At 36.8% G+C, this 26,661-nt stretch overlaps 2 protein-coding genes across 3 annotated transcripts; both read left to right on the top strand.

Annotated features, from left to right (window-relative positions):
• The first annotated feature begins 586 nt into the window (after positions 1 to 586).
• On the top strand, positions 587 to 11,241 carry LOC137952891 (exocyst complex component SEC3A-like). Of its 2 annotated transcripts, XM_068799994.1 has the most exons (25): positions 587 to 999; positions 3,815 to 3,891; positions 3,984 to 4,064; positions 4,309 to 4,376; positions 4,558 to 4,660; positions 5,059 to 5,204; positions 5,477 to 5,594; positions 5,847 to 5,951; positions 6,151 to 6,252; positions 6,367 to 6,504; positions 6,978 to 7,106; positions 7,201 to 7,281; positions 7,374 to 7,448; positions 7,549 to 7,722; positions 7,903 to 8,032; positions 8,115 to 8,179; positions 8,871 to 9,041; positions 9,156 to 9,235; positions 9,390 to 9,471; positions 9,668 to 9,765; positions 9,921 to 10,029; positions 10,203 to 10,271; positions 10,381 to 10,446; positions 10,533 to 10,622; positions 10,773 to 11,241. In XM_068799994.1, the coding sequence occupies exons 1-25, from the start codon at positions 816 to 818 to the stop codon at positions 10,881 to 10,883; spliced, it is 2,652 nt and encodes an 883-aa protein (XP_068656095.1). In that variant the 5' UTR covers positions 587 to 815; the 3' UTR covers positions 10,884 to 11,241. The 2 variants fall into 2 exon arrangements, 1 of the variants encoding a protein (XP_068656095.1); XR_011112331.1 differs by lacking the exons at positions 10,203 to 10,271; positions 10,381 to 10,446; positions 10,533 to 10,622; positions 10,773 to 11,241 and having other exon boundaries at positions 9,390 to 9,475; positions 9,921 to 10,008.
• Positions 11,242 to 14,690: 3,449 nt separating this feature from the next.
• On the top strand, positions 14,691 to 21,907 carry LOC137952800 (probable CoA ligase CCL6). Its single transcript, XM_068799870.1, has 19 exons — positions 14,691 to 14,877; positions 16,313 to 16,376; positions 16,526 to 16,615; positions 16,724 to 16,780; positions 16,936 to 16,984; positions 17,113 to 17,189; positions 18,073 to 18,112; positions 18,201 to 18,295; positions 18,407 to 18,571; positions 18,777 to 18,887; positions 18,996 to 19,083; positions 19,165 to 19,231; positions 19,317 to 19,392; positions 19,577 to 19,694; positions 20,010 to 20,255; positions 20,360 to 20,499; positions 21,147 to 21,329; positions 21,408 to 21,527; positions 21,716 to 21,907. The coding sequence occupies exons 1-19, from the start codon at positions 14,732 to 14,734 to the stop codon at positions 21,761 to 21,763; spliced, it is 1,980 nt and encodes a 659-aa protein (XP_068655971.1). The 5' UTR covers positions 14,691 to 14,731; the 3' UTR covers positions 21,764 to 21,907.
• The last annotated feature ends 4,754 nt before the right edge of the window (positions 21,908 to 26,661 follow it).

Here is a 26,661-nt window from a genome sequence, read left to right as displayed (position 1 = left end):
TATTATGAGCATCCTTCTGACATGGGGATCCTAAATTCAATGTTTTGATACTATGTTGAATTTAGGACCCCGTGCTTGAAACCTCGAGCAAGATGAGAGAGGGAGAAGAGAAGAAAATAGCAAAGGGAGAGAGAGCTCGGGTAGAGAAGAGAAAATAGGAAAAAGATAAGAAAGACTTTAGGCTAGCTGAGAGATTCTTCCACGAATTTGAGAAAAGGAGAATTTGATTAAAGTCTTCAACCGAGACATAACCTTTTTTGGAGTTTTTTTTTCTTTTCTCTTTCTCTATATTTTCTTTCCACTTTTTAGGTTCCAAACATAGCCTTAATATGTATATATATATATACAGGATACATTGCCACTATAATTATTTATTAAAACATCAGTTTATTCATCGTATAAGAAGGTTTACTAGTAGTTGAGTTTTCTTAGATAAACAAAAATAAAGCAGAAATTGAGCATTTTGGATTTTGTTCATGAAAGATGAAACTGCATTATCGCATTACAAAATTGAGCATGTTATAACTCATATTATTAATTTTGCAAAGAACCAGCCTTTGCGCTTTTAACTCGGAACAACCGGAAATTAACCAACCGTAGGTACTCGAGAAATCAGACCAGTCTCTGGTTTGCAGCGGCGACAGATTCCATTGGAAGCTTGAAGCTTTGAATTGAACGAACAGTCGAAAGAAAAAAAAATACCTGCGAGGACGCTGGCTGCTTCGCCTTCATTTTGTCATTTTTTTTCCCTTGTTAAAAGAAGTGGAGATTAATTTCGCAGACGCCGCAAGCTCGAATCGCAGGGCCGTACAGTGATGGCTAGATCGAGTGCTGACGACCAGGAGCTCAGGCGAGCCTGCGAGGCCGCCATCGACTCCACGGGGACCAAGCAAAAGGTTGTCATGTCTATCCGAGTTGCCAAGAGCCGGGGGATCTGGGGGAAATCTGGCCGATTGGGTCGGCAGCACATGGCGAAGCCGAGGGTTCTCGCGATATCAAGTAAGTGCTTTTTTCTCCTCTCCGAATTTCTCTCGGATTTCTCAGTTTTCGTTTTTCCTCTCTGTTTCTGCTTGTTTTGGTTGTCAATAATCCTGTTCTTCTGTGTCGTCTGAGATCTGTTTCAGTTGACGTGTGACGGCAGAATAATTCTGTAGATTGACGTTTTGCTTACTGGCTTCGTGGGGGGCTTCTAGTGTTATATCTTGTGTTCCAAGTCTCTCCGGGGCTTTGCATCGATTGTGTGTATTGTGTGTTTTGCATAAAATAAAACAAATGTCATTGTAACTCTATCTGCTTAATTATAGGATTAAACTTCGAACAAGGTTATGCATAACCATCTCTTTTGTCAATGTAATTTCATCGTTCACTGTTTAGATATGCAAGTTGTATGATACAAACCATGAAAATAAAAATGTGGGAGCCTGTACTTAAGAAAGTGTGCAGTTGGTGACATATGGGAGTTTCAGTTGTCAGTATCGAGGTTTGAAAAAACATTGTTGATAGAACTTCGGCTTGGTTCTCGTATAATCTCTTGGCGGCTTGCTGTAACTTGGGGGCCACCAGTTATATTAAAAATGCTTTGGGAGAGTGTGTGATGCGTCAGCATGCTGCCGTTGTTAACCCTCCTGGCTGGTTCCCTGAAGCTGAAGGCTTAGCCTCTGTCTCCCATTTGCATTTTTATCTTTCAACGTAATCTACTCATTTTCTCAACCAAAAACTGGAGACAAAAAATGGAGTTCACAAGGGATATAACAGAATAGCAGAGTATTCAAATTAAAAGCAACAAAATTTGAAAAAAACTTTGATGATGCCCCACTACATACAAATCAAGTGGGTATCTGACTTGAAGAAAAGAGTAGAGCAATGTTGCCAATATTCAAAAAGCAACTTTGAGAAACTTGCCCTGGTGGTTGCTACATCTCTTTCTTTTGCAAGTTTCTCCGAGCACTACACTTATTAATTTCAGGGCATGCTCATCTTCTTTTCTATTTTATTTTGTTCTCTTTGCAAATTTGATGAGCTTTGCATTAAATACTATGGAATATTTTTTTTGAAAGTAGCAAGACATAATAGGAAATATTAATGAGAGTGAGAGGAATAAACTCAAGCCTTTAGATACTAGGGGGATGGTGTTACCCGCAGAAACATGCTGTTGAGGGAACAGTTTCATTGGCTTAACTATCTGCTTTCAGCCTGTAAGTGGAAAGGAGTTAGTATATGATAGTGAAATTTATCCATAGATACGCTCCAGCCTCCAAGGAGGAGGAGATCTGCCTAAAACAATAGTGGAGTGTCCTTCAATGGTTAAGGGTAAGAAGAAATGCTGGTAGTAGAGAGCTTAACACTGTGGAAAAAAGCATTTATCTAGGGAGGCCTTGGCCTCCTCAAAGTTGCATCTGAGAGCTGAACCTGAAAGAGGAGGAGAATCTTACGATTGTGTTTCCTGATGACACTTCCTATCCAGCTCACCTGAAGTTTTATAGGAATTACCATTTAAGTTTAGCTTCAGCTACTCCAGTCTAGTGGGAACCTAGGTAGTAAGGTTCAGAAGACACATGTTCTCTGAAGTACGCATGATGCCTCCAATGGTGTTACCAAAGAGCTGGAAGAGCCACTTAATGTCTTCTTATATTGCCGTCATTGCACAACCCCCTGGGGCAGTTTCAATGGCTAATTCTAGAAAATTCTGTTGGCCTTGTGAGACCTGCAAGAGTGAAACTGAACAAGAAGCTCAGAAAAAGGAGTATGGGAGGCATAAATAAGCCCCAACTTGCTGATGGACCCCCAAGTAGCAAAAGTTAGAGGACAATGAAGGAGGAATGGAGGATAGGGCTTGTTGTATCTATAAGCTTTAATGAAAACCTAGAGGCCTCTTTCACTGAGCTTACCACAAGTTATTTTATCCAGAATGCTTGCACACTCATAACTGGTAGAGTCATGTTTCCTTGGAAGAAGGTTATCACATATTACTTATTACTGGGTTGGGCAGAATATATTTTTGAAATTGTAGGTCCTTGTTCCATGAAGCAGGTTGTGAGATTGTTTCTATCAATTCTACAGAGATAGTTCTGAGGTGAGCTTGGAGTGGGAAGTTTAAGAAAATGTCATCACTGAAAACTAAAACTTGCAAGTGAAAGCTGATGAAATAGCTATAGAAATTTGCAAGATTATTTCTCATGCTACCAGTTGCAAGAAACTGAATAAATACAATCTAGAAGTTTTGGTACTGACGGTGATGGCTATTTACAGGTGCCATATCCTGTGAATAAATATGTAAATTTGATTTTGGCATCTTTATCAGACTTTCTGTGCTGTCATGGAGATCAACATGCAGCTCACCATCTCTTGAGAGTATGTCCTTCGCGAAGCCAATCATGTTGTCGACTCTCTTGATAGGAATGGAGTTCTCCAACTATGCCTTGTTGTTGGGGACTCTACTCCTTGGCTTGGCTTAGTGTTGTTTGAATTTAATTTTCCTTTTTTTTATTTTCTTATTTAGTTTTGCGTTGCTGCTTTCTTCTTGTATCCCCCCTCAGGGCCCCCCAGTACTTTCTCTGTTTCCATTTTCTGAAAAAAAGAAATCAGTGTAGAGTATCTATCCTTATTCTCCAGCCTTCACTTCACATTTATATGTTTATTTGCTAAGTCATTTGATATTTTTGATTATGTTCAAATTGGTATCATGGTCATATTGGAAGAGCAATTACTGCTTGTAGTGTATATCACTCTTATCTCTGACATAAAAATGTGAAGTGCTTTTTGTTTACCTGACTTAATGTTGATACAAGATGTGACTGAAACTTTTCTTTTGCAGCCAAGACTTCCTCCAAAGGTCAGAGGACTAAAGCTCTTCTCCGTGTTCTGAAATATTCAACTGGAGGAGTTCTTGAGGTAAATATTTGGTTCATGTTGTATTCTCTTGATGTTCCTTCTTATGGTACTGATTTTGTTTCTTTTCATTTGAAATGCTTTTGGTTGTCTAGCCAGCAAAATTATACAAACTCAAACATCTTTCAAAAGTGGAGGTTATTGCAAATGATCCCTCTGGCTGTACGTTTATGCTGGTAATAATCTATGCATCAATTCACTTAAATGGTTTAGCCTGTAGAGAAGTTTTTCTTTTCCTGTGCAGGCTGCTAATGGAATCTTATTTTGTACTGTTATTACAAAAAAAAAATAGTATATATTCAGCCAAAGAGAAGAAGCCAAATTATGGTTCCCTTGTGAATTTTTCATATTTATGAATTTCAAATTTCAAAAAATACTTATCTATTATATTTGTTCTCTGTTTTTATTGTATCTATATAGGGATTTGACAACCTTAGAAATCAGAGTGTGGCTCCACCTCAGTGGACCATGCGCAACCTTGATGACAGGTAATGACTCTTGAGGAAAGTTTTGTATGTCAATGTTGTTTATTTATTTCATACATTATCTGTGAATCTTTTTCTAATTGCACATAGGATGACGTTCTAGAATTTCTGAGATAATTATGGTTGCTATATTTACAGTGCATTAAAGAAATAATAACTTCACAACTTGTTTTCTCTTTTTCAGGAACCGCCTTCTTCTGTGTATCTTAAACATGTGCAGGGAAGTATTAGGACGTCCTCCTAAAGTCGTTGGTATAGATGTGGTTGAGATGGCTCTTTGGGCAAAGGTATGTGAATATTTAATTTTCTGCTATTTAATGAGAGTTGCATTTCTTTTTTTTTTAAATATTTTTTTCATGCTGAGTTTACATCCACTATTCTGGATCACTCTTTGGCTAAAATGCAGTTTAAAAGAATTTGTTGCGTTCCCCTCAAATTTTGATTCATGATTCTCTGCTTTGCTAAACATGTCTGTGTTTTGGTTTAATTTAAGCTTGTGAAAGTCAACAATAAGCCAATTCTCATTTTCTCCTATTTCTGAATTTTAGTCTTTTGATTTTCACAATCTATTACCAAAGTCTTTATGAGATTATCTTGCATAATACTGCACTGCTGCTGTAAGAAACTTATTTACATAGAATCTGATAAACTCCACTTTAACAACAACATTATCAATTTCTACTAGGAAAATACAACTACAGTTCCCAATCAAGTGATTAGTGATGCTGGGCCAGCTGTATCTCTAATAATGGAAGATGACATGAAAGTCACTGTTGAAAGAGACCTCGTTTCCCAAGCTGAAGAAGAGGACATGGAGGCTCTTCTTGGAACGTATGTACTATCTATCTCTCACATGTTCTGAAAAAGAAAGTTGTAAGCTTTTTCTACGCAGTCCCTTTGTCTTAATGTCAAATACTTGAACTTGCTTTCTTTATAAATAAAAAAGAAGCACTTGATCTTGCTTCTCATTATAAGAACATAAAATCAGTATTTGTGAAGAGCCAATAGGTGTTGGAGGAATTGACTATTTATTCTCTTTTAGGTTTGTGTTGTTACATTGTGCTGTTCAAACAAATTTGACCATTTTATACTGATTTATACAGGTATGTTATGGGGATTGGTGAAGCAGAAGCATTTTCTGAAAGATTAAAGAGAGAGCTTCAAGCACTGGAAGCTGCAAATATACATGCTATTTTGGAAAGTGAACCACAGCTTGAAGAGGTATGTCTAGCATTCTTCTATATCATGTTATCTTCATGGCCTTGGAAGTACAAGAGGTTTGGTTATGATGTGATGGCTCTAATCAGTGTACATTGCATAGAGTTTGGACAGAACTGTGTTAGTATTTGTGCTAATATTTTCCTTAATTGGACTTCGAAGTTGTTGGCAGATTCTTTATCTTTTAAAGAAGTTGAATCTGCTGATATGTTTTGGTTGACCTCTCATTTTTTTAAATGCTGTGAGCTACAACAGGTGACACAGGGACTGGAAACTGCAACTATTTGTCTTGAAGATATGGATGAGTGGCTAGGTATTTTCAATGTGAAGCTTAGGCACATGAGAGAGGATATAGAATCGGTATGGCCATTTTTCTTGTTCTAGTGGACTTCATTTTAGAAAGCTAGTTGGATGTCAGCCTCTGGTAATATTTTGTTGTAATTGATTACTTGTTGTTTCCTTTCTCATTATTGTTCTGGTGGTATGAGTGAGAAGTCTTGTTATTGTTTGAATTCCAATGTCTTTCTCATTCCCATTCCCTCTACTGTTTGTTGTTCAGATTGAATCCCGAAACAATAAATTGGAGTTGCAGTCTGTGAATAATAAAACACTCATTGAGGAGATTGATAAGCTTCTTGAACGTTTGCGTGTCCCATCTGAGGTATGCTCTTTCAAATGATTTTGCATCTGCATACTTTGGATATACTTGTTTTCAGTTGGTTTGCCTATTGTTTTCAATACCATGATAACTTCTAACAATTTCTTTCAACTACAGTATGCAGCATCTTTGACTGGAGGTTCGTTTGATGAGGCTCGCATGGTCCAAAATGTTGAAGCATGTGAATGGTTAACTGGTGCTTTACGAGCTTTAGAAGTTCCAAATGTGGATCCTTGCTATGAAAATATGTGTGCTGTATGTTAACTTCTTCACTAGTAACTATGATTTTTAGCACAAATGTAATTTTTGTGGCCAACTCATGTTTGTACATGTTTAGCTAACAGGAGTATTTTAACGAATATTATATAAAACTTTAACTTGAAAAATAACCTCAAATTTTCTACCCATGTGGTTTGACCTTGAAGTTAAACTCCATTGCTGACTCACTCGCTTAGAAAGGAGCTTCCTGTCAATTAAGCAGCTGTTCTCCTATTTAGCTTGTGCTTGGTCAGCTTTATTTTCCTGTTTGTTTCTTCGTTACATCTCTGGGTGATGGGTCTGTTTATTTTATTTTTGTGTCTAAATAAAATTCTTTCTTCATTCAAATGAAAAGAAAGTTTCATTTCACCTGGTTGTCAATGTTTAAGATATATTGCGAATGCAAAATTTATGCTGTCATTTCATACTGTAATGCATACTCTTAAAAGTTTGTGATGAAATCTCCACAGGTTAAGGAAAAGCGTGCAGAATTGGAAAAGTTAAAAGCTGCATTTGTTCGTCGTGCATCAGATTTTTTAAGAAACTACTTTGCTAGTTTAGTGGATTTTATGATACATGACAAGAGCTACTTCTCTCAGGTAAATATCCTTTTGGTGCATGTTGATTATCCTGCCACTGGTTAAAGATCTTTTGCTTAATGAAATCTCACTGTTGGCGATTGATGGGATTCAGAGAGGTCAATTGAAGAGGCCTGATCATGCTGACCTTCGTTATAAGTGCAGAACATATGCACGACTTCTGCAGCACTTGAAGGTTTTCTAATTTTAGTGGAAAGCATTATTATGTATTCCTTTTCAGTTACTTGGGATGTTGCAATTCATTGTTCTGATAATTGAACTTTTCAGAGTCTTGATAAAAATTGTTTGGGCCCCTTGAGGAAAGCATACTGTCATTCCCTGAATTTGTTGCTTCGTCGGGAGGTGAGTAGAGTTTTTTTTTTTTTTTTTCATTAAATGATCTTTAGCACTGGTGATGAATTTACTACAAAAATTGAAAAACCTAGATCCTTATGATGTACAGGCTCGCGAGTTTGCAAATGAGCTCCGTGCAAGTACTAAAGCCTCTAGAAATCCAGCTGTCTGGCTTGAAGGTTCTGTTGGTCCCAACCAAGCAATGAACAATGCGGATACTTCTAATGTTTCAGATGCATATGGAAAAATGCTAACAATTTTTATTCCTCTCCTTGTTGATGAGGTCACTCTCTTCCCTCTCCCACTCCAACTCCCTTCCTCTCTTCTCTCTGTCATGCTAACAATTTTTATTCCTCTCCTTGTTGTTGAAGTCACTCTCTTTCCTCCCCCACCCCTACCCCCTAACTCTCTTCTTTCTGTCATGCTATGAAGTTTTAACTGCTTGTTCACTCTTACCATGCAGAGTTCTTTCTTTGCACACTTCATGTGCTTTGAGGTTCCTACACTTGCTCCAAACAAAAATGGATCTGATGATGATGCTAACGATGATGATTTAAGCCCTATGGACATGGACGGGAATGACATCAAACCTAGTAAATGTTTTTTTCAATTTCAAATGTTTTTTCACAAAATTTTAGTATCAAGGGACTAGACTTTTCTTGTTTCTTGTTTTAGGTAGAACTTCTATAGAGCTGGGATCACTGAATGAATCACTACATGAGTTGCTTGATGGGATTCAAGTAATATTCTAATCCTTTAATCTTACGGATATAATTTCTTTATCCTTTCCTGCAATAATACATGTTATTTCTGACAAAGATGGGTGTCTCGGCTTCGACTTGTTGCCCCTCCCTCCTTCCCTTTGCAAAGGCTGGGGATTAATCCTCCTTTGGCTGTATTGTTTGTCACCTATGAAGTAAATCACTTCACACCATTTCCAAAAAAAATTGTTTCTAGCAATTGTCACCAATGATGTTACTTCTTGCTTCTTCTATATGAATTTTCAAAAATTGCTGCTTAGCTTTAAGAGATGATTTTAGAAGCTACCAAAAATGCTCCTCTCTTCCTCTTGAAGAAAGAATTAATTGTCAATGATGGTGCTTTAATATCTCTAAATGAAGGTATAAATGACCATAGATCCATCTAGATTTGTCTAAAGGAAGACAAACTCTTCAAGGAGGCAACAGGTACCTATATTTTGAGATGGTTGACTGATATCCTTTCTATGGAAGCACTTAGCTAAGTAGATCTGTTATTAACTTAATCTGATGATGGTCAAAAGACGGTACATGAAATGGCCAGCACCTAAATGGAACACACCTTGCTTCCACTGCTACCATGATTGTTTTTCCTTCTAAAGTACAATTCTTTTTAAAAATATTCATTAAAGATGATTTCTCAGTAAACATTGTGGGTGCCTGAGATTTGCAGGAGGACTTTTTTAGTGTGGTGGACTGGGCGTACAAGATTGATCCGTTGCGCTGCATATCAATGCATGGGATCACTGAACGCTATCTTTCTGGTCAGAAAGCTGATGCAGCAGGATTTGTGCGCCTCTTGCTTGACGACCTGGAGTCGAGAATATCTTTACAGTTTAATAAAGTTTGTCAACTGTGTCTCTTTTCATCTTTTTGTTTGTCTTTTTTCTTCCCTTGATATCTTTCGCTCATTAGAATTAATTAGTTACATATAAAAGTCTCATGTCCGTCTTTCCAGTTTGTGGATGAAGCTTGTCACCAGATTGAAAGGAATGAGCGCAATGTGCGGCAAACGGGTGTGCTTTCTTATATCCCAAGGTGAGCCTCAACTAAGGTGGTTGATGGTGAATATGTAACTGCAAAGCAGTGTGTCCATTCTTCAATATTTTCTTATTTTTGTTGAATACCTACTTTGAATAGATTTGTACGTCAATATTTGATGAAATATCTTATTCCTTGTGTATGTCTGCAGATTTGCAATTCTTGCTGCTCGTATGGAGCAGTACATTCAGGGGCAGTCCAGAGATTTAGTTGACCAAGCATACACTAAACTAGTGGGTATTTCTTGTCTGCTGATATCTGGTGTGTATTATAGGTTGTCTAACTGCAGGAGATGTTTTAATGCCATGAAATCTTCAACCTGAGGAGTTAATTCTAAAATGTACACATAAAAGAAGAACCTTGATATATTAACTTTACAGCTTAAAAGTTGAAACTTGACATGCAGGATGATATTTTATCTTGATCCAGGTAAGCATAATGTTTGTGACATTGGAGAAAATTGCACAAGTTGATCCTAAGTACGCTGAAATTGTTCTGCTGGAGAATTATGCTGCCTTCCAGAACAGGTACTGCTCTAAATAAAGTCCAAGCTTTTTTGTCTTTCTAAACGAAGAGGTTAGTTTTAGATTGATTAGAAATGAAACTTTTTTTTTTTTTTTTTTTTGAAGTATCATGTTAATATTTAATGCTCCACTTTCAAATGACAATATGCTTTATGCAGTCTTTATGAACTAGCCAATGATGTGCCAACACTGGCAAAGTTCTACCACCAAGCAAGTGAATCTTATGAACAAGCATGTACACGCCACATCAACGTGATCATATATTATGTAAGTAGTTTGCTGCAACTTCCTTGTCTGTTTTGGATTTAGCATTTGCAAGTTGTGAGAGGTTTATGTTTCTTTTTGATCAACAACTTGGTCATAATTGTCTTTTATCCTGCAAGTTAGAGATTCTATCCTGTATATGTGACAAACTCTTATTCCAATGCCGTTATTTCCAGCAATTTGAAAAACTGTTCCAATTTGCTCGTAGAGTTGAGGATTTAATGTTCACTATTTCGCCAGAGGAGGTAAGAGAGGATGCTGATGCAGTTCAATTAGTATCTTTGATCTCTCTTCGGGGACATCCAATATTTTTAGATTCAAAATATTACTGACATATGGTTCAATTTTCTCAAGATTCCTTTCCAACTTGGACTATCAAAAATGGATCTCCGGAAGACACTGAAATCAAGCCTATCAGGGGTATGTGGAAAGGGTATTATTAATATTAAGCTAAGCCACTAGATCTATTTCCTATTAAAAGAACAATTTCTATGTTGTGCATACAGGTGGACAAGTCCATCAGTGCAATGTACAGAAAATTACAGAAGAACTTGACGTCTGAAGAGTTGCTCCCATCATTATGGGATAAATGCAAGGTATAGGTGGCCTGTTTCCAATGTTCATCTGTTTTATGTCTTTTTGGGAAATGTCAGCTCCCATGGGTTGTGAATTTTTGGAGATGAAGCTTGTGACAACTTGACTATGAAATGGGTATTCGTCACCTAACAATATCCTTCTGTCTGCAGAAAGAGTTTTTGGATAAGTATGATAGCTTTGCACAACTGGTTGCCAAAATTTATCCTACTGAGACCATCCCATCAGTAGCTGAGATGAGAGAGCTCCTTGCTTCCATGTAGGAAAGTGGGTCAATTATTTTGCACATTGTGTACAGAGAGTCCTGGTCCTTTTCTCAGAAAAAAAAAAAAATGTAACTTTCGTTGTTTCACTTCTTTTGTGCTGTTTGGGCCATTCAATTCATTCTTATGGAGAATAGAGGATATTCAGTAGACCACTTTTACCCAATCTGGGAGCATTGTCTCCGACCTTCTGTATTAATAAAACCATTCTGAACTCTAGGACCAGCTTGCTTCTCATAAATGCTGTCTGCACTGAGTATTGATACTGTGGTCACTGAGGGAATGGTACAGTAGTTGAAACCATTTCTTAGCAATCAACAGCTTTGAAATTTAATTTATACAGGCTGGTTTGCGTCAATTTTGATGGGGTTGCTTATCTATGATTAAATGCTTAGAGAATGGCCATGTGCATGTGCCCTTCAACTGCAAATTCTCTTCACGCAGAGGCAGTTGGCCAAGAAGACCTTGTCGACTTTAAGGCAGATTTTTGGCTAAAAGCCGGGTGACCCTATTAAGGAGACCTAATGTGGACATTATTTGAAATGCTGAATGCAATTTTCAAAAGTATGGTTGCACGCACAACTGGCACACATTTGGCCATGTTAGTAAATGAGGAAAGTTAAAAGGAAGAATGTAAATTCTCTCAAGAATTTAACTAAAATGTATTAACACAGTTTAGGCCCTGTTAGTGCCCAGCGTAAGTGAGATGTATTTCACTTACGCTGGGTAAAATATGCCAAAAGTTGATAGTGTGCAGCGTAAGTGCAGGGGGAAAGTAAAATACAAATGTATTTTACTTTTCCTTGTTTTAGGCACAATGGGAGGGAAAGTGAATTCAGAGGGGTCGAACTTTGAATTCATTTTCCCTCAATTACATCGGGTTGTCGGGAAGGAAGACTCTGTCGAATGAGAGCTTCGGAGAAAAAAAAATCTTTCTCGTTCGCGACCGACCTTCGGCAATTTCAATCGCCCTTTGTGCGACTTGTCTCTGGCGTTCGACTCTTTTCCTCTTGCCATCCCCAGCATCAACGACCTTTGGCGACTTCTCTCCCCTTTCTGCAACCTCTCCGACTCTTCTCTCGCTCGTGACCTTCGGCCATTTCAATTGCCCCCTCTGCGACCTTTCCCCGGCGCTTGACTCTTTTCCTCTTGTTGTCCCTTGCACCAATGACTTCTCTCCTCGCTGCAACCTCCATTATTCACTCCACTCGCTGCAACCTCCGTTATTTGTTCCACTTGCTGAGCGAGGAAGACGAACTGTAACTCAATGCAACGCACGCCATAATAACTATTATTAATTTTTTCTTTTAAATAACCATTGTTATTATTTATGTTCTATTTTTTTTTTTTATAATCTCCTTTTTCTATTTTTGATTTTATATTCATATTTTGGACTTTTTCATTATGCAATACTTAGTATTTAATTACTTCCCAATTTTATTTTTTAATTATAAAGTATATTAAAGCTAATAATTTATTTTTATTTTCTTTCGTTCCTTTTAAAATAATTTTACCTTTGTTGAATGTTTGGGTCAAGTGGAGTTTCTAAACACTTAACCTAACCTCGAGCCATATTTTTAATAACTCAACTTTACCCCGAACCCGTAACCTTAAACCCCAACTTCTAATTTGACAAAAAAAAGCTAAAAAAAGGAACTAGATCCACCCTATTTCCCCTCCCTAATTTGACAAATATTTTGTGTGTTGTATTTTTGTATATACAATTGTAATTTTTTATATTAAATAAGTGATTGAGTTATATTTGTATTATTTTTATTTTTATTATTACGATGTTTGTGTAGTACGTTGTGTAGTACGATGTTTGTATAATTATTTCATATCTAGATATTACAAAATTAAAATTTTAATAATATAAAAGTAAGAATTTATTTAATTGTTATATTTAATATATTTTATTTATTAACTAATATTAATTTAATTTTTTGAAAGTTAGATATATCAAAATATTTTATTTAATAAATAATTTATTTGTACTTTACACCACACTTTCCTTTGTGCACACTAACACAAATAAATAATTTACACTGTACTTTACATTGTGCACACTATCACAAACAAGTACTTTACATTGCACTTTTCATTGCGCACACTAACACAAACAAGTACTTTACTTTCCCTCCCACTTTTCCCTGAACTTACCAAATTCTTGTTTTCTTTTATTTTCTGTGAGGTTTGAAACGGACCGTTAGTGTCTCTAATTTTCAAAAATGAGTTTGATACATGAATAACACAAACTTAAATAGGAACCATGCAGAACATAACAAATGCCTTAATACATGATTTATTAAGGTATCCACTTTCATCCAAAAATAGCTCACAGGTTTCATTCTTCCCAGAATCTGCTTCAGCCAACAAAATGAAAACTCCTATTAATTGGTTCCTCAACCTCCTTGTACGATTGAAACGCTCAAATATATTCCGATCAAAAGCTGACAGTTCAAAACTCATTAACGAAGCATGTAATTACTGAGTAATTCACGGTAACTCCACTTCTCAAATGCCTTCCACAGATCAACTTATACATCTTGTTTTGAGTTCTTTTGATTAGACATAGTTCTTCCTTTTTTAGCTTGAATATTAGCATCCATCTGGTAAAAAAAGGTATGATCTCATTCTCACTTTCAGCTTTAGATTTTCCATTGAACTCTCTGCAGGGCTTCTTCATGACCATTGATTCAATCACAACTTCACCAGTTGAATCACTGCAGAAAAAGCTAATCCGAAATAGCAGTAGAACAAAGCTGTCTTCCTTGAAAAGTTTTCCGTGGGGATAGTTAGAGGAAACAGACAATTTAAGGATTGGCATTTTGGGATGTTTTGTTAAAGAAATCAAAATCGACGCCAACTACATTTGTTTATGCTTTACACAGGCCTAATCAGACAGATTTTTGTTTAGTTTAACATCACTGATTGCCATTTTCATAAACCAGATTCTGCAGAAAATGGCAGACTAAAATGTCTAAGAAGAGGAAGAAGAAGAGAAGAATGAGCTTATTTAATTCGTCTTACAGAATGGGTCTTCTTCTTGTCTGTTTCGATAAACACAAGGAAGACAAGCCGCCCGGTTGAGTTGAAAAAATAAGCTTATCGCTCTGTTTCTTTAATGCTCTTGCTGTCCCTTGGACTTGTTTTTTTCTCAGAGGACGGCAGAACTTCATTTACTCCAATTGTTTGCCTTTCTCCGAGTCTGGCCTCCCATGGTTGAGATTAAAAATTTCATTTCAGACCTTGTTGCAGACTTTCTTCCGATCTTCTCAAAACATATACTTTACCAGTCAATTCGACTACGACAAAGCAGGAGGAGTTTTCAGTTTTATAGAAATTCAAAGCAACGATTTGATCTTAAATCAAATAATGATCAAATGGTCTGGAAACCGAATCATTCAAGTCCGTTTCAGTTTCTTTTTTTAAAGTTTTTTCATAGAAGTTTAAAAATTATAAATAAACGGCTTCGAGGAAATTCTTCTTCCGCATTAACATTTTCAACTACTTTGAAGCTTTCCTTTCACGTAGTGGAGAAAGCCATTACCAATTTACATTCCAAAACGGTTAAGAAACATCTTCTGTCATCTATGAAGGGCGGACAACCACTCAGCATAATGCCGTCTCCACCTATAAAAGGGTTAACCAGTTTAGCTTCATTAAACGCCGCTCGGAATTTGGTGGAGCTTTCTCGTCTTTAAGCAGTCTGAATTTATTGCTGCAAGCTAACCACCTCTGTCTGTCTCCGCCACTTATACGGATCTTATCCCATTTGATCAACGATGGGTTGTTTCTATCCTTTATTCTCATCGCAGCACAGAGAGGAGCAGCGAGTTGTGGAAGCCATGGATGTCTACACGGTGAAGGTGGAGGAGGAGCGGCCTGCCCAGGGAGATAAGCCTACGGCCGGTCCTGTGTATCGCTGTGTTTACGCCAAAGATGGGTTGCTGGAACTGCCCGAGAGCTTACAGTCCCCATGGGAGTTCTTCAGGTTCTCTTTCTTCCTCTTTATATTCTTGTTCTGCTCATCGAGTTTTTAGCTCCTCTCTCACGACGGTTTTTCACCTTCTGGTTTTTTTGCTAAAATTCTGTAAGAGTTTAATGAGTTAAAAACATGGTAGGGTTATTTGTTGTAAAATAACCATTAATTTTGCTGGTCACTTTGAGATGAATATTAAATCATAAAACAACAGCCAAGCAGTCTGACAGAGTTGCTTCCAATCCGCTAGTGAGACAACATATGGAATTACCCCAATGGGTACCAGAGGTCTGTCAATGCACAGGAAATGTTGTCTTTTCTCTTTCTCATATGTTCTCTTTGTTTGTTCTCTCTCTCTCTCTACTTTTGTTATAAAGGCAGCCACTAATCCCTTTCAGCAATGTTTTTAATATAAAAATATAAAACCTATTTGATGCGAAACGATATCTCAATTATCCGATCACAATCAATGACTATCTCAATCGTCCGATCAATAACTATCTCAGTTGTATGATCAATGGTGCAACCGTCCGATCTGAGATAGTCATTTGCATGTTTTGCACCTAATGGTTTTTCATATTGGATCACCCATGTATGTCTCATTTGTTAACTAAAATATATAAAAAAGTTACTTATCTCAAAAGGGCTGATCCAATACGAAAAACCATTTGGTGCAAAACATGTTAAACGATATCTCAATCATTTGATCACGATCAATGTCTATCTTTGATCAATAGTGTAACTGTCCGATCTGAGATAACCATTCGCATGTTTTGTACCCAATGGTTTTTCATATATTGATCACCCATATATGTCTCATTTGTTAACGAAGGCCCTAAAATATATAAAACGTTACTTGTCTCAAAAGGGTTGATCCAATACAAAAAATCATTTGGTGCGAAACATGTGAAACACTATCTCAATCATCCTATCATGATCAATGACTATCTCAGCCATCTAATCAATGGTGCAACCGTCTAATCTGAGATAGCTATTCGCATGTTTTGTACTAATGATTTTTCATATTGGATCACCCATATATGTCTCATTTGTTAACCAAGGCCCTAAAATATAATCCAACACAACCTTGAGCCAGGGTTGAGATTTGAGTCTTTTTTAAGTATGTAGGATTCATGTCTCTTGCAAGGATCAAAAGAAATAAGAAGGCAGGAAAATTTCTTATCGTCGTCTCATATTAAGGGTTTCTCGTAGTATAGTTTCCCTGCAGTTTTTCGTGTTTCAAACAGCTTGAGGCCATGTATTCAAGCTTCCTTCAAAATGATAGAAGAAAAGACCCTGCTTTCCTCCATGGATGAATTTTTTGCACTTATGCATCTTTTCCTGTCGATTAATCTCTGTCTAGTTTTAATTGCATTTGCTTGGCTGTCTATGTGGAGGAAAAGCTCGCTGCATCTCATGATCGATACTGCTTCTTCCTTTGTAACAGTCAATCCGTTAAGAGGAATCCCAATAATCCGATGCTTGGTCGTCGTGATGTCGTGGATGGGAAGGTAGAACACAATTCAGTTGTCTGTTGCTTTTTTTTTTTTTTCTTTCTTGTAGTATATTTAAATCTGCAGATGCTACTATGTTTCCTTTCTGGCTTTGGTTTGTATTGAAAGGAAAATGGAATGTAGACTAATGTGAGTGGAACATTTAGGTCGGGCCTTATGTTTGGCAAACATACCAGGAAGTCTATGAAGAGGTTATTAGAGTTGGAGCTGCCATCAGAGCATGTGGAGTTAATCCGGTAACACTTTTAGATTTGAGTATCATTCTTGTCCCTGGGATAAATTTCTTTCAAGCTTATCGGACTTAATTGTCTTTGGTTGGAATGAACCTTTTTTCGTGTCACTAGGGAGGTCGGTGTGGCATATATGGATCAAACTGCCCCAAATGGATAATAGCCATGGAGGTGCGGCTTGGTATTTGTGGATGTGTAAATTGTAGTGTTTGTGAACTGTTCGAGAATGCTTTTTTAAGAAATATATTACAGTGAGAAAGTTGTGTGGAATCGCCTGTTTCAGGGGTTACAAATGTGATAATTATTTTTTTTTGGTTCTTGTACAGGCTTGCAACAGCCATGGAATCTATTATGTGCCTTTATATGATACACTTGGTGGGTCCTTATTTTTTTTTTTGTTCCATATCCAAACCTGTGATAAGAAAGATCAAAGGACTGAATGGTTTGTATCAAAGTAGTCAACACAGTGCTGGCGAAATGATGTTTTTGTATGTATCTTGCAGGCGCCAATGCAGTAGAGTTTATCATCAACCATGCTGAAGTTTCAATTGCTTTTGTTCAAGAGAACAAGATTGACTCAGTATGATTATCTTATCTTTTGTTGATTACTTTGTTTTTGAATTATTTATTTATTTTTTATTTTTTGAAAAGCCCCTTTCTTCCTCCCAATCAAGTCAAGGTCTTAAAAAGTGACCAGAAACTAAAAACCACCCAATTTGATGTTCTTGCACCTTTTACTGTGAAATTGTCTTTCTTTTTTAAATTGGGCAGGTGTGTGTGAAAGTTACGTGCACCCAACACAAGAAAATAAACAGATGAACATAAAAGTGCTTTCTCCAACTAGTTGATGTTGCATTTTTTCCCGTATATTTTGTGTGGCAAACACCAATGCACATACTCTTTGAGTTGTCATCTTATGCATGTAAAACCTAAAGAAGTAAAAAAGCTAAGCTTGGATTTCTATATAAGTTCTTTATAATAGAAGAAATTTGCTTGAAATAACAAATTTGGGCTAATTTTTCAAAAGTGCATACTATTGAATATCTGTCCACTCTAGGCTGCACAAAACATCATGTTCTCTTCGAGGAGCCATGTAACTGGTGCGTTTATGCCACTTTGACATGGACAAATTATGCAGGGTGCCGTTGAGGAAAAACTACAGCTTAAAAATCTCTAAATGAAAGAGTATGAAATCCATTTCATTGATGGTATGCTACTTATGGATTGTGGGTTGTCTGCTTTTGTCTATTTAAGAAAAGTCAATTGATCAGATAGATCTGTCATTTGACGGGTAAACTTCTTGGATAGTGACCAATCTAATTGGGAGCTTTCTGTAGCTACCTGTATCAGTTTTGTTTGAAATTTGAAGCTGTTTCTCACAATCTTCATTGCAATTTATCTTTGTTTGTTTAGCTTTACTAAGCACGTTTTGAAGTGGTTTTGATTTATGTTGTTTTGTTCAGATGCTAGCTTGCCTCTCAAATTGTGCACAGTACCTACAGAGTATGTATTAGAGCTTGTGAAGTTCAAGTGTTTAAGATCAGTTCTTTAAAGGCTTCTAACTTCTTGCAACTTGCCTCAATTTATTCAGCAATTGTTAGCTTTGGAGCAGTTACTGCTACACAGAAGAAAGAGGCTGAAGTAGTTGGAGTATCTTGCTATTCTTGGGAAGAGTTTCTCTCACTGGTGAGGCCCAACTTATCTACTCATGGAGGATCCTATTCCAAACTTGTATTTTATTATTTTTCTTCAAAAGAAATTTTAATGTTCATTTGTGGTTTTTGATTGTTTCCTTAGGGAAATCCAAGTTACAAACTTCCTCCAAAAGAAAAGGGAAATATTTGCACGATAATGTACACTAGTGGAACTACTGGTGACCCAAAAGGAGTTCTTCTTAGTAATGAGGCCGTTATGTTGGAGGTCCTGAGTATAGAACATTTACTTCAGGAAACAGATAAAGCGGTAAAGTGACCTACAAAAAAGTTCATAATCTTCTTTCTGTAGTTGTTTGTCTTTCACACCCTCCCCCCTATCTTGAATTACATATCTCTGGGTGCCCAAGTGATGCAAATATGATTGCCAATGCCATCTTAGCTGGTTGAGGTTTTGATTCTTAAGGGTAATACTATGAGCAGGGTGTTTATTCTTTTTTCTTGTTTGATCATAGGTGACTGAAAAAGACAGATACTTTTCATTCCTTCCTTTGGCGCATATATTTGATCAGATAATTGAGACATATTGCATCTATAAAGGTGCTTCAGTTGGCTTCTTTCGTGGGGTAAAACTTCTAAATTGTTGATCATCTTAGATCTTGTCTTCTCCTTGCTGTTTTTGTCACTGTAAAGTTATACCATATTTATGTTATTGTTTGGTTGTGAGATTTTAGGATGTTCGCTTTTTGGTTGAGGACATCCAGGCATTAAAGCCCACAATTTTTTGTGGAGTTCCTCGAGTTTTTGATCGTATATATACAGGTATGGGGTGTTTCTTCTTAGGTTGAGTGTTAAATATTTGAATCTTTATTTTTTTGTGCTTCAATTTCTCTCTTTGTGTAGGTATAAATGCCAAGATTTTATCTGGAGGAGCTCTCAAAAAGATACTGTTTCAATATGCCTATGATCAGTATGTTCGGCCCGATATATTGCTCTGTATGTGATTTTGTTGACCCTTGTTGTTTATTAATACATCTGCGTCTTTGTGGTTTCAGAAAATTGAAGAACTTGAAGAAGGGATTTAAACAGAATGAGGCATCCCCATTCTTTGACAAGCTAGTCTTCAATAAAGTCAGTCAGCTATAATGAAAATTCTTTTTTTTCCTTTATCTACTTATTTTATATTGAAGTTAATCAATCTTTTTTTTTTTTGAAATGGTGGGAATTTCTTTAGAAAAAGAGAGCTGGAATACATAGAAGTGAAGGTCCAAAGAAAAAGGAAATTGGTTAATTCTATTATAATTTTTTTTTATAGATTAAAGAAGGATTAGGGGGACAAGTACGTATCATGTTATCTGGAGCAGCACCATTGCCTCAGCATGTTGAGGAATTTTTGAGAGTAACAAGCTGCAGCATTTTGTTACAAGGATATGGTAAGAGAGTAGTTGTTTATAAATTTATGGAGCACCTTGAGTAGTTAAACATGACCTGCAGTATTAACAAAGATCCTTTCTGATTATATGCATGCAGTCTCAACATGCAACCCTGTTCTTGTTGATTATTACTGTAGAATGATGTATGATCTTAAAAAGTCGAATTTAGGAAAATATTCTTCCCAATGAAACAAGTAAATTGTAAAAGCGTGCTATTTATTGAAGGTAGAAAGATAAAGGACACTTAACTAGGCCAATGGGGTCCAATATTCACATATAAAGTAGCTAAACTGCACTGTCGTTCATGTTTCGCAGGTTTGACTGAAAGTTCTGCTGGTTGTTTTACATCCATAGCAAATGAATTCTCTATGATAGGAACTGTTGGAGTTCCAGTCACAACAATTGAAGCCAGGCTTGAATCTGTTCCAGAGATGGGATATGATGCACTTGCTGATGTGCCACGTGGTGAAATTTGTTTGAGGGGTAAAACCCTATTCTCAGGCTACTATAAGTGCCAGGACCTTACAGAGGATGTCCTCGTAGATGGATGGTTTCATACAGGTCAGACTCTAGGTTCCTTTTCCGTTCTAAAATTTGAGTAATATTGTCAAAAGAATGAAAGCACTGTAATGAAGCCTTCTTGGTACTGTGTATATATACTGCAGGCGACATTGGAGAATGGCAGCCAAATGGTGCAATGAAAATAATAGACAGGAAAAAGAATATTTTTAAGCTGTCTCAGGGGGAATATATTGCCATAGAGAGTGTTGAGAGCAAATATAGCCGCTGCCCGCTTGTGGCTTCGGTATGTCACATAACCATAGTGGCTTATTCATTAATATGAGCTTTAGTAATAGATCGAAGACATTGGTTAGGTGCATTTACAGTTCTTCTAGTTTTGGTGTATCTGTCCACATTCAAATTCCTGCTATACTATAACAGGATAAGGAGAGTTGAATGTCTGCTGGGCTTTGAGGCCTTGTTCATGTTTCTTCTAACATGAGCTTTCTTCCAAGTAGATATTTCAAGCTTTGTTACATCTGCTATGAGCTTTTTCTAATTCTGTTGTTTGGTTGCATGACTTTACATTCTTCCTCAAGTGCCATCAACATCTTTCTGGCCTTCCTCTATTCTTTGTAAATTCATCAAGAAGAGAGACATGGTTTCATAACTCTTATTTGTTTTCTTCCTCTAATACTGAAAAGCTTTCCTACTTAGATTTGACATCAATTTATTTGCCTAGCTCAAAATTTCAATGGTGTTCTGAAGTTCATAGTTGTACATGCCAAGCCTTTTGGTGGCGACATGGTTGTGGTTGTGGTTGTTAATACTTCCAGAAATTTTTGGATCTCCAGTGGTTGTTACCTTACTCTAGATGTTTGAGAATGGGATAATCTGTTAAGTGTTTTTCCTATAGCTCCTGAGACTACTTACTACTGGTTGTTTGCATAGGTTTGGGTATATGGGAACAGTTTTGAGTCCTTTCTCGTAACAGTGGTAGTTCCAGAGAGGAAGGCCATAGTAGAATGGGCTGCTGCAGAGAACGAGAAAGGAGATTTTGAAATACTCTGCCAAAACCTGAAGGCAAGAAAGTACATTCTGGATGAGCTCAACAAAGTTGGACAGGCACATCATGTATGAATCTCAATTCTGTTCAACTTTATTTAGATTCAAACACCCTCTTGAGTGACCCTACTACTGTTTTCTGCACAGTTGAGAGGTTTTGAGATGTTACGGGCAGTTCATCTGGAGCCAGTACCTTTTGATGTTGAGAGGGAATTGATAACCCCAACTTTCAAACTCAAGAGGCCACAGTTACTCAAATATTACAAAGTAATTCTCGAACTCAACTGTGTTTTTTTGTTTCATTGCCTAGGAAGTTACTGTCTTTTCCCTCACTAATCTAGTGTAGGTTACCTTTTTAAATCTCCCATTTTCTCCACACTAGACGGATCCTTGCCTGGATGCCCTCTTCTATTAATTACCTAATAACTGTGTTCATAATTTATATTGCATTGCAGGAGATTATTGACGAACTCTACAGAGAGGCAAAGGAGACAAAGAATTGATACTACTGGGACATTGCTGAATTTCTTGTTTTAAATTATTTTTATTTTATTTTTCAATTGCTAATGTAAATAAAAATTTTCAAAATAAATTGATAATACTAGAACTTATGGACCTTTTTACGTTAGCTCTTAGACATTGTGCTATTGAGAAAGTGGTTCAGGACTCTTCAATAAAGAAAAGTAACGCTTATCTGCATCCATGGAATTGAACAGTGAGCTCATATTTGTTGAACCCTGGGTTTTATCTACACGTCTGAAAGAAGATAAAAAGAATCAACATTTGATAAATTATTCATCTTTTTTTGTTTGAGATGTTTTAGATGCGAGTAACCCCCGCAATTGCTTTTCAGCAGTCTTCAATCGTCAAGTAAAGCTGTTCCATGAAACATATCATTAAATTGGCAAGGCATGTTGTTGGAAAATAAGAAATAAATTCATCACTTGACAAAGAATCTAGTAATGGGGGTTAGTCAACATGACTCAGGACAAGAACTTCAGGCGCATTACTTAGTTTCTGTCTTGAGGTCGTTAGGGAGCGCCAAACTTCATGTTATATATATGATCATCCATGACTCAAGAGATCATGTCCCAAGAGAAAACGGCGGAAAGTGTTTTCTGCCCGATTTTGAGAATCATGTACATGAAACGAGCGCAAGGCTCTCTCTGCCACACACCCTCTTGCTCATTTCTGCCATTTTGTTCCCGCACCCCTCTCTCGTTCCCGCAGCCCCTCTGTCGTCTCCCTTAAACCCAAGCTCTCTGCTCCCTCTCTCGTCTCCACCGTCCCTCTCCGGTCTCCCTCTCTACGGCCTCCATCTCTCGTTGCGAACGTCCTTTCAGCATCCTTCACTCCATCTCGGACTCGCTCTCCCTCTGAACCTCCCACTTGCTTCTCCATCTCTCTTATCCCTCTCGGCCTCCCTCTCTTCTCTCTGTCTCTTCTCCCTCTTTTCTCCCTTTCGGCATCTCACTCCCTTCTCCCTCTTTTCTCCCTTTCGGCATCTCACTCCCTTCTCCCTCTTGTTATTAACTTTTCCCCCAAAATACCTTTCGATTTCCTGCGATTTCCCCTATTTCGGTTTCGATTTTCTTCGATTTTGACATTTGGGCTTCAATTTCTTAATTTCTACTTTGATTCGGCATCGATTTCCCCATTCGGCTTTGATTTCAGCCGTCGGGTTCAGTTTTCCCCAAATTTCAGAAGGTATGACTAGACCCTAATTTTTTTGTGATTAAATGAGTGTTGTATTTGATTTAATTTTAGTTTCAGGGCCTAATTTGGTGTTATTTGTGCATAATTGTGGGATTTAGTGTTACAGTTTAGGGTCTAAATTTTTTATTAGGGTTAGGTTTTAGTGTTTTTAGGGTTTGGTGCTCTGTATTTAGGGGTTAAGTGTTTAGGGTATTGTTAGGGTTTAGTTTTTTTTTCATTTTTTTTTCAGTTAAGGTTTATTGGGTGATAGGGTTTAGGGTTTAGGGTTTGGGGCTTTTAGGGTTTTTAAGATCTAGGGTTTTTTGTTTAACTTCTGGAATTAGGGTTTAGGGTATAGGGTTTAGGAGGTTTTGGGGGTATGGGGTTTAGGGTTTAGGGTCTAGGGTTTTTTTAAGGTTCTCAATTACGGTTTACGGTGTTTAGTCCAGTTCAAACAAGGTTGAGTCGCCTACATGGCGTCCATTAGCCAACGAAACCCGACCCCCATCACTGATGAGGTACAGTTCGTAGTTATTGTAAAGTCATATGGGGCTCTACCAGGGGTTTTCGGCGAATTTGGACTTGATGTGTGTGTGTGTTTGCATTATTTAGTACATCTCCAATGGAAATAGTTGATTCAATTTGGAATGTTTTAGAATGTTGTCTAAAATTTTTGAAGTGCTATGTAATATTTTTGTCATGTGGTGAGGAGATTCGGCTGTTATAAATATCCACCACATGGTATTTTCTTATTTGTGGTTTTTGTTTTCGTGACGGGTAATGGTTGTCTGATAAAGTTTTTTCCATGAGGACAATCTCGGATTTAGATTGAAAATGGCTACAAGAAAACAACCAAGTGGTCGATCATATGACTTTTGGAGCTTTGAAGAAGACAACAAAATGCTTGATCTTTTAGTCGAGCAGGTATATATGGGGAACAAGTTGCCCAATGGGGTTTGGAAGCATGAGGTATATACGAAATGTGTCAATAAGTTCAATGAAGATGCAGTCAATAAAAAAACTGTTGAGCAGCTTAAGAATCAAACAAGTCATGGAAGAAAACATACAAACGGTAACGAGTTGTCTCAACACTAGTGGGTTCGGTTGGGATGCAACCACACAATGAGTTACTGCATGTCATTTTGTATGGCAAGACTACAAAAATGTCAGTAAATCATGATATATTGTAAAATAGTTTGTATTGTTTCGCATTACTAAGAACTCTATTCCATTATAAATGATGTTTTATTCTTGTAGGAGCATAAAGCTGCTAAGAAGTATAGACAACAAGGTTGCCCCCTTTATGACAAATTGGCTATGGTAGTCGGAAACTCAACAGCTGTAGGGAGTGGTAGTACAACTCCTATAGATATGGGCGATGAAATCATCCATGATGAGTCGGCTCCTATCCCGATGGACAAGCCCGACAATGTTGATGTAGTTATGGGAACTCCACCAGAATTCATTAGCGGAAATGATTCGACAACGGATCAATCTCATAGAAGTAAAGGGTCATCTTTAGGTCGTCATAGAAAGAGAAGCTAATTGCCCACTGATGACAATAGACAATTAATTGATGCAGTGAGCCGAATCGCTGAAGCAATGAATTGTGTTATGAAGTATAAGGAGCGCGATGTCGAAGAACCTTGGATCAATGCCCTCATGGAAATCCTAGACCTGTCAGATGCACTGAAGTATGACGCTCCTGGATGGTTGGATACACCAAGTAAGAAGGCCATGTTTACAAAAATGACAGTGGCAGAGCGGGTCGGGTTACTTAATTATTATGCAAACAACTAATTGTAATGCGTTTTATGTATAATATCTTTTTTGGGAAGATTGTTATGTATTAAAGACGGTGTTTGAATTATAACGTTGCTAGACTTATCAGTATGGTTAAGGTTTTTATTTTATATGCTTGTTGTCTTAATATATTATGTGGATAATATGGTGGATGAGTATGGATGTGAATATGATTGTTGTGTTTGGATGAATAGGTTATGATTGAAGATTGATGTTTATTTTTTTTATGACTTTTTAGAAGATTAGATTTGCATATTCTCATGGATATTATGACAAAAGAAGAAATGGATGTAACTATGGTTGGATTGACATGTATTATTATCATCATAGTAAGATACTATCTATGCCATGGCAATAGAGGTATACCCGTTCTTGTGGGATGAATGGTCCGTTGTATTTGCAAAAGGCCTTAGACAAATCTCCTGTTAAATTTTGAAAAGTTTACAGGAATTGGCAAAAATACTTAATAGCAGAGGGTTTTTATCAGCGACAAAGACCATCTTTGTGGAGGAACAACTTGCCTATTTCTTCCTAACTGTTGGTCAACAATAAGCCTATAGTGTCACAATAGAGATGTTTGATAAATCGAACTAGACCATAAGTAAATATTTCAACAAGGTGTTGGATGCTATCCTCAAACTTCACTCTGATTACATCAAACAACCTTCAGAATGCACACACCCGAGGATTTTAAACAATTCAATGTGTTATCCATACTTCAAGGTAACATCACTTGCCCTCTAACTAAATTTAGTAATACTAATTGAAATTATATAATTAGGATTGTATTGGGGCTATTGATGAAACGCATATCAAAGCGAACATCCCGCTTGAAGAACAACCAAGGTTCTGGAACAGAAATGGCTATCTCTCACAAAATGTGATGGCAGCATATACATTCGACATGCAATTCACTTATGTACTAGCTGGATGGGAGGGATCAATAGCCGATTCTCGTGTGCTGAAGGACGCATTGACTCGCCGAAATACACTATTTGTACCTGAAGGTAAATAATATATTTTTATGTAGTAATCTTTTATCTATTTTATCTTTATTTATTTTATGTAAAAAATATTTTGTATTGTAGGTAAATATTATCTAGTCGATGCTGGTTATGCAAATCTACCAAGATTTTTGGCTCCATATCGAGGAACTCGGTATCATTTGCAAGAATTTGGAGATAATATTCCTAAGAATGAAAAAGAATTATTCAATCGAAGACACTCATCTTTGAGGAATATTATTGAGATAACTTTTGGTGCTTTAAAAGCTCGATTTCAAATGTTGAAAGACACTCCATTTTCTTTTAAGATGCAGACAAAAATTGTCATTGCTTATTGCATATTGCACAATTATATACATAGAGAGGATTACAATGATATATTTGATTTGGAAGATGATGATTCGGATGACGAGTTTGGTGGAGGAGGTGATGAGGTCCAATTATGTGCAATGGACGATACAGACAACGATGATAGCAATGGTCTTGTGGAAGAGAATACCCAAGTAACAAGCTTTCGGAGGCAGTGTGCAGTAGAATCCACAAGAGCCGCACAATTTCGAGATGACATAGTGACTTGCATGTGGAATGATAACTGATGATTGTATCTTTTATTGTTTTTGAACATGTGTTGTTCTGATATACTAAACTTGTAATTTGATGATTTTAATACTAATCATGAATTGGTTATTACAATAAAACTTTATTAAATTAGTAATAAAGTTGTATATTTATTTATATATTATTTTTATTAAATTTTATTACTATATTAAACTAGATATTTAAGTTTAGTAAATAAAATATAGTTACAATATGCATTTGATCAATTGATTAATTTCAATTTTTTGGAAATATATTATTAATTAATACTACGCCATAGTACGTTTTTAATAAAATAATTC

The sequence above is a fragment of the Aristolochia californica genome, unplaced genomic scaffold, assembly GCF_029961685.1.
Source record: "Aristolochia californica isolate CCGP_79_NKW_82.1479 unplaced genomic scaffold, dmAriCali1.0.hap1 SCAF_16, whole genome shotgun sequence".
Classification (NCBI taxonomy): Eukaryota; Viridiplantae; Streptophyta; class Magnoliopsida; order Piperales; family Aristolochiaceae; genus Aristolochia; species Aristolochia californica.
Note: the sequence above shows the minus strand (reverse complement) of the source record. Positions and strands in the feature narration are given on the sequence as shown.

Excerpts from the sequence above, each read along its gene's own strand:
- LOC137952800 (XM_068799870.1), top strand. The coding sequence starts at position 14,732 with ATGGATGTCTACACGGTGAAGGTGGAGGAGGAGCGGCCTGCCCAGGGA. Across the intron at positions 19,232-19,316 it reads TTTCAATATGCCTATGATCA|AAAATTGAAGAACTTGAAGA; the intron begins GTATGTTCGGCC and ends TTGTGGTTTCAG. Across the intron at positions 21,330-21,407 it reads AAGTTGGACAGGCACATCAT|TTGAGAGGTTTTGAGATGTT; the intron begins GTATGAATCTCA and ends TTTTCTGCACAG.
- LOC137952891 (XM_068799994.1), top strand. The coding sequence starts at position 816 with ATGGCTAGATCGAGTGCTGACGACCAGGAGCTCAGGCGAGCCTGCGAG. Across the intron at positions 4,377-4,557 it reads ATGCGCAACCTTGATGACAG|GAACCGCCTTCTTCTGTGTA; the intron begins GTAATGACTCTT and ends TCTCTTTTTCAG. Across the intron at positions 10,623-10,772 it reads CATTATGGGATAAATGCAAG|AAAGAGTTTTTGGATAAGTA; the intron begins GTATAGGTGGCC and ends TTCTGTCTGCAG.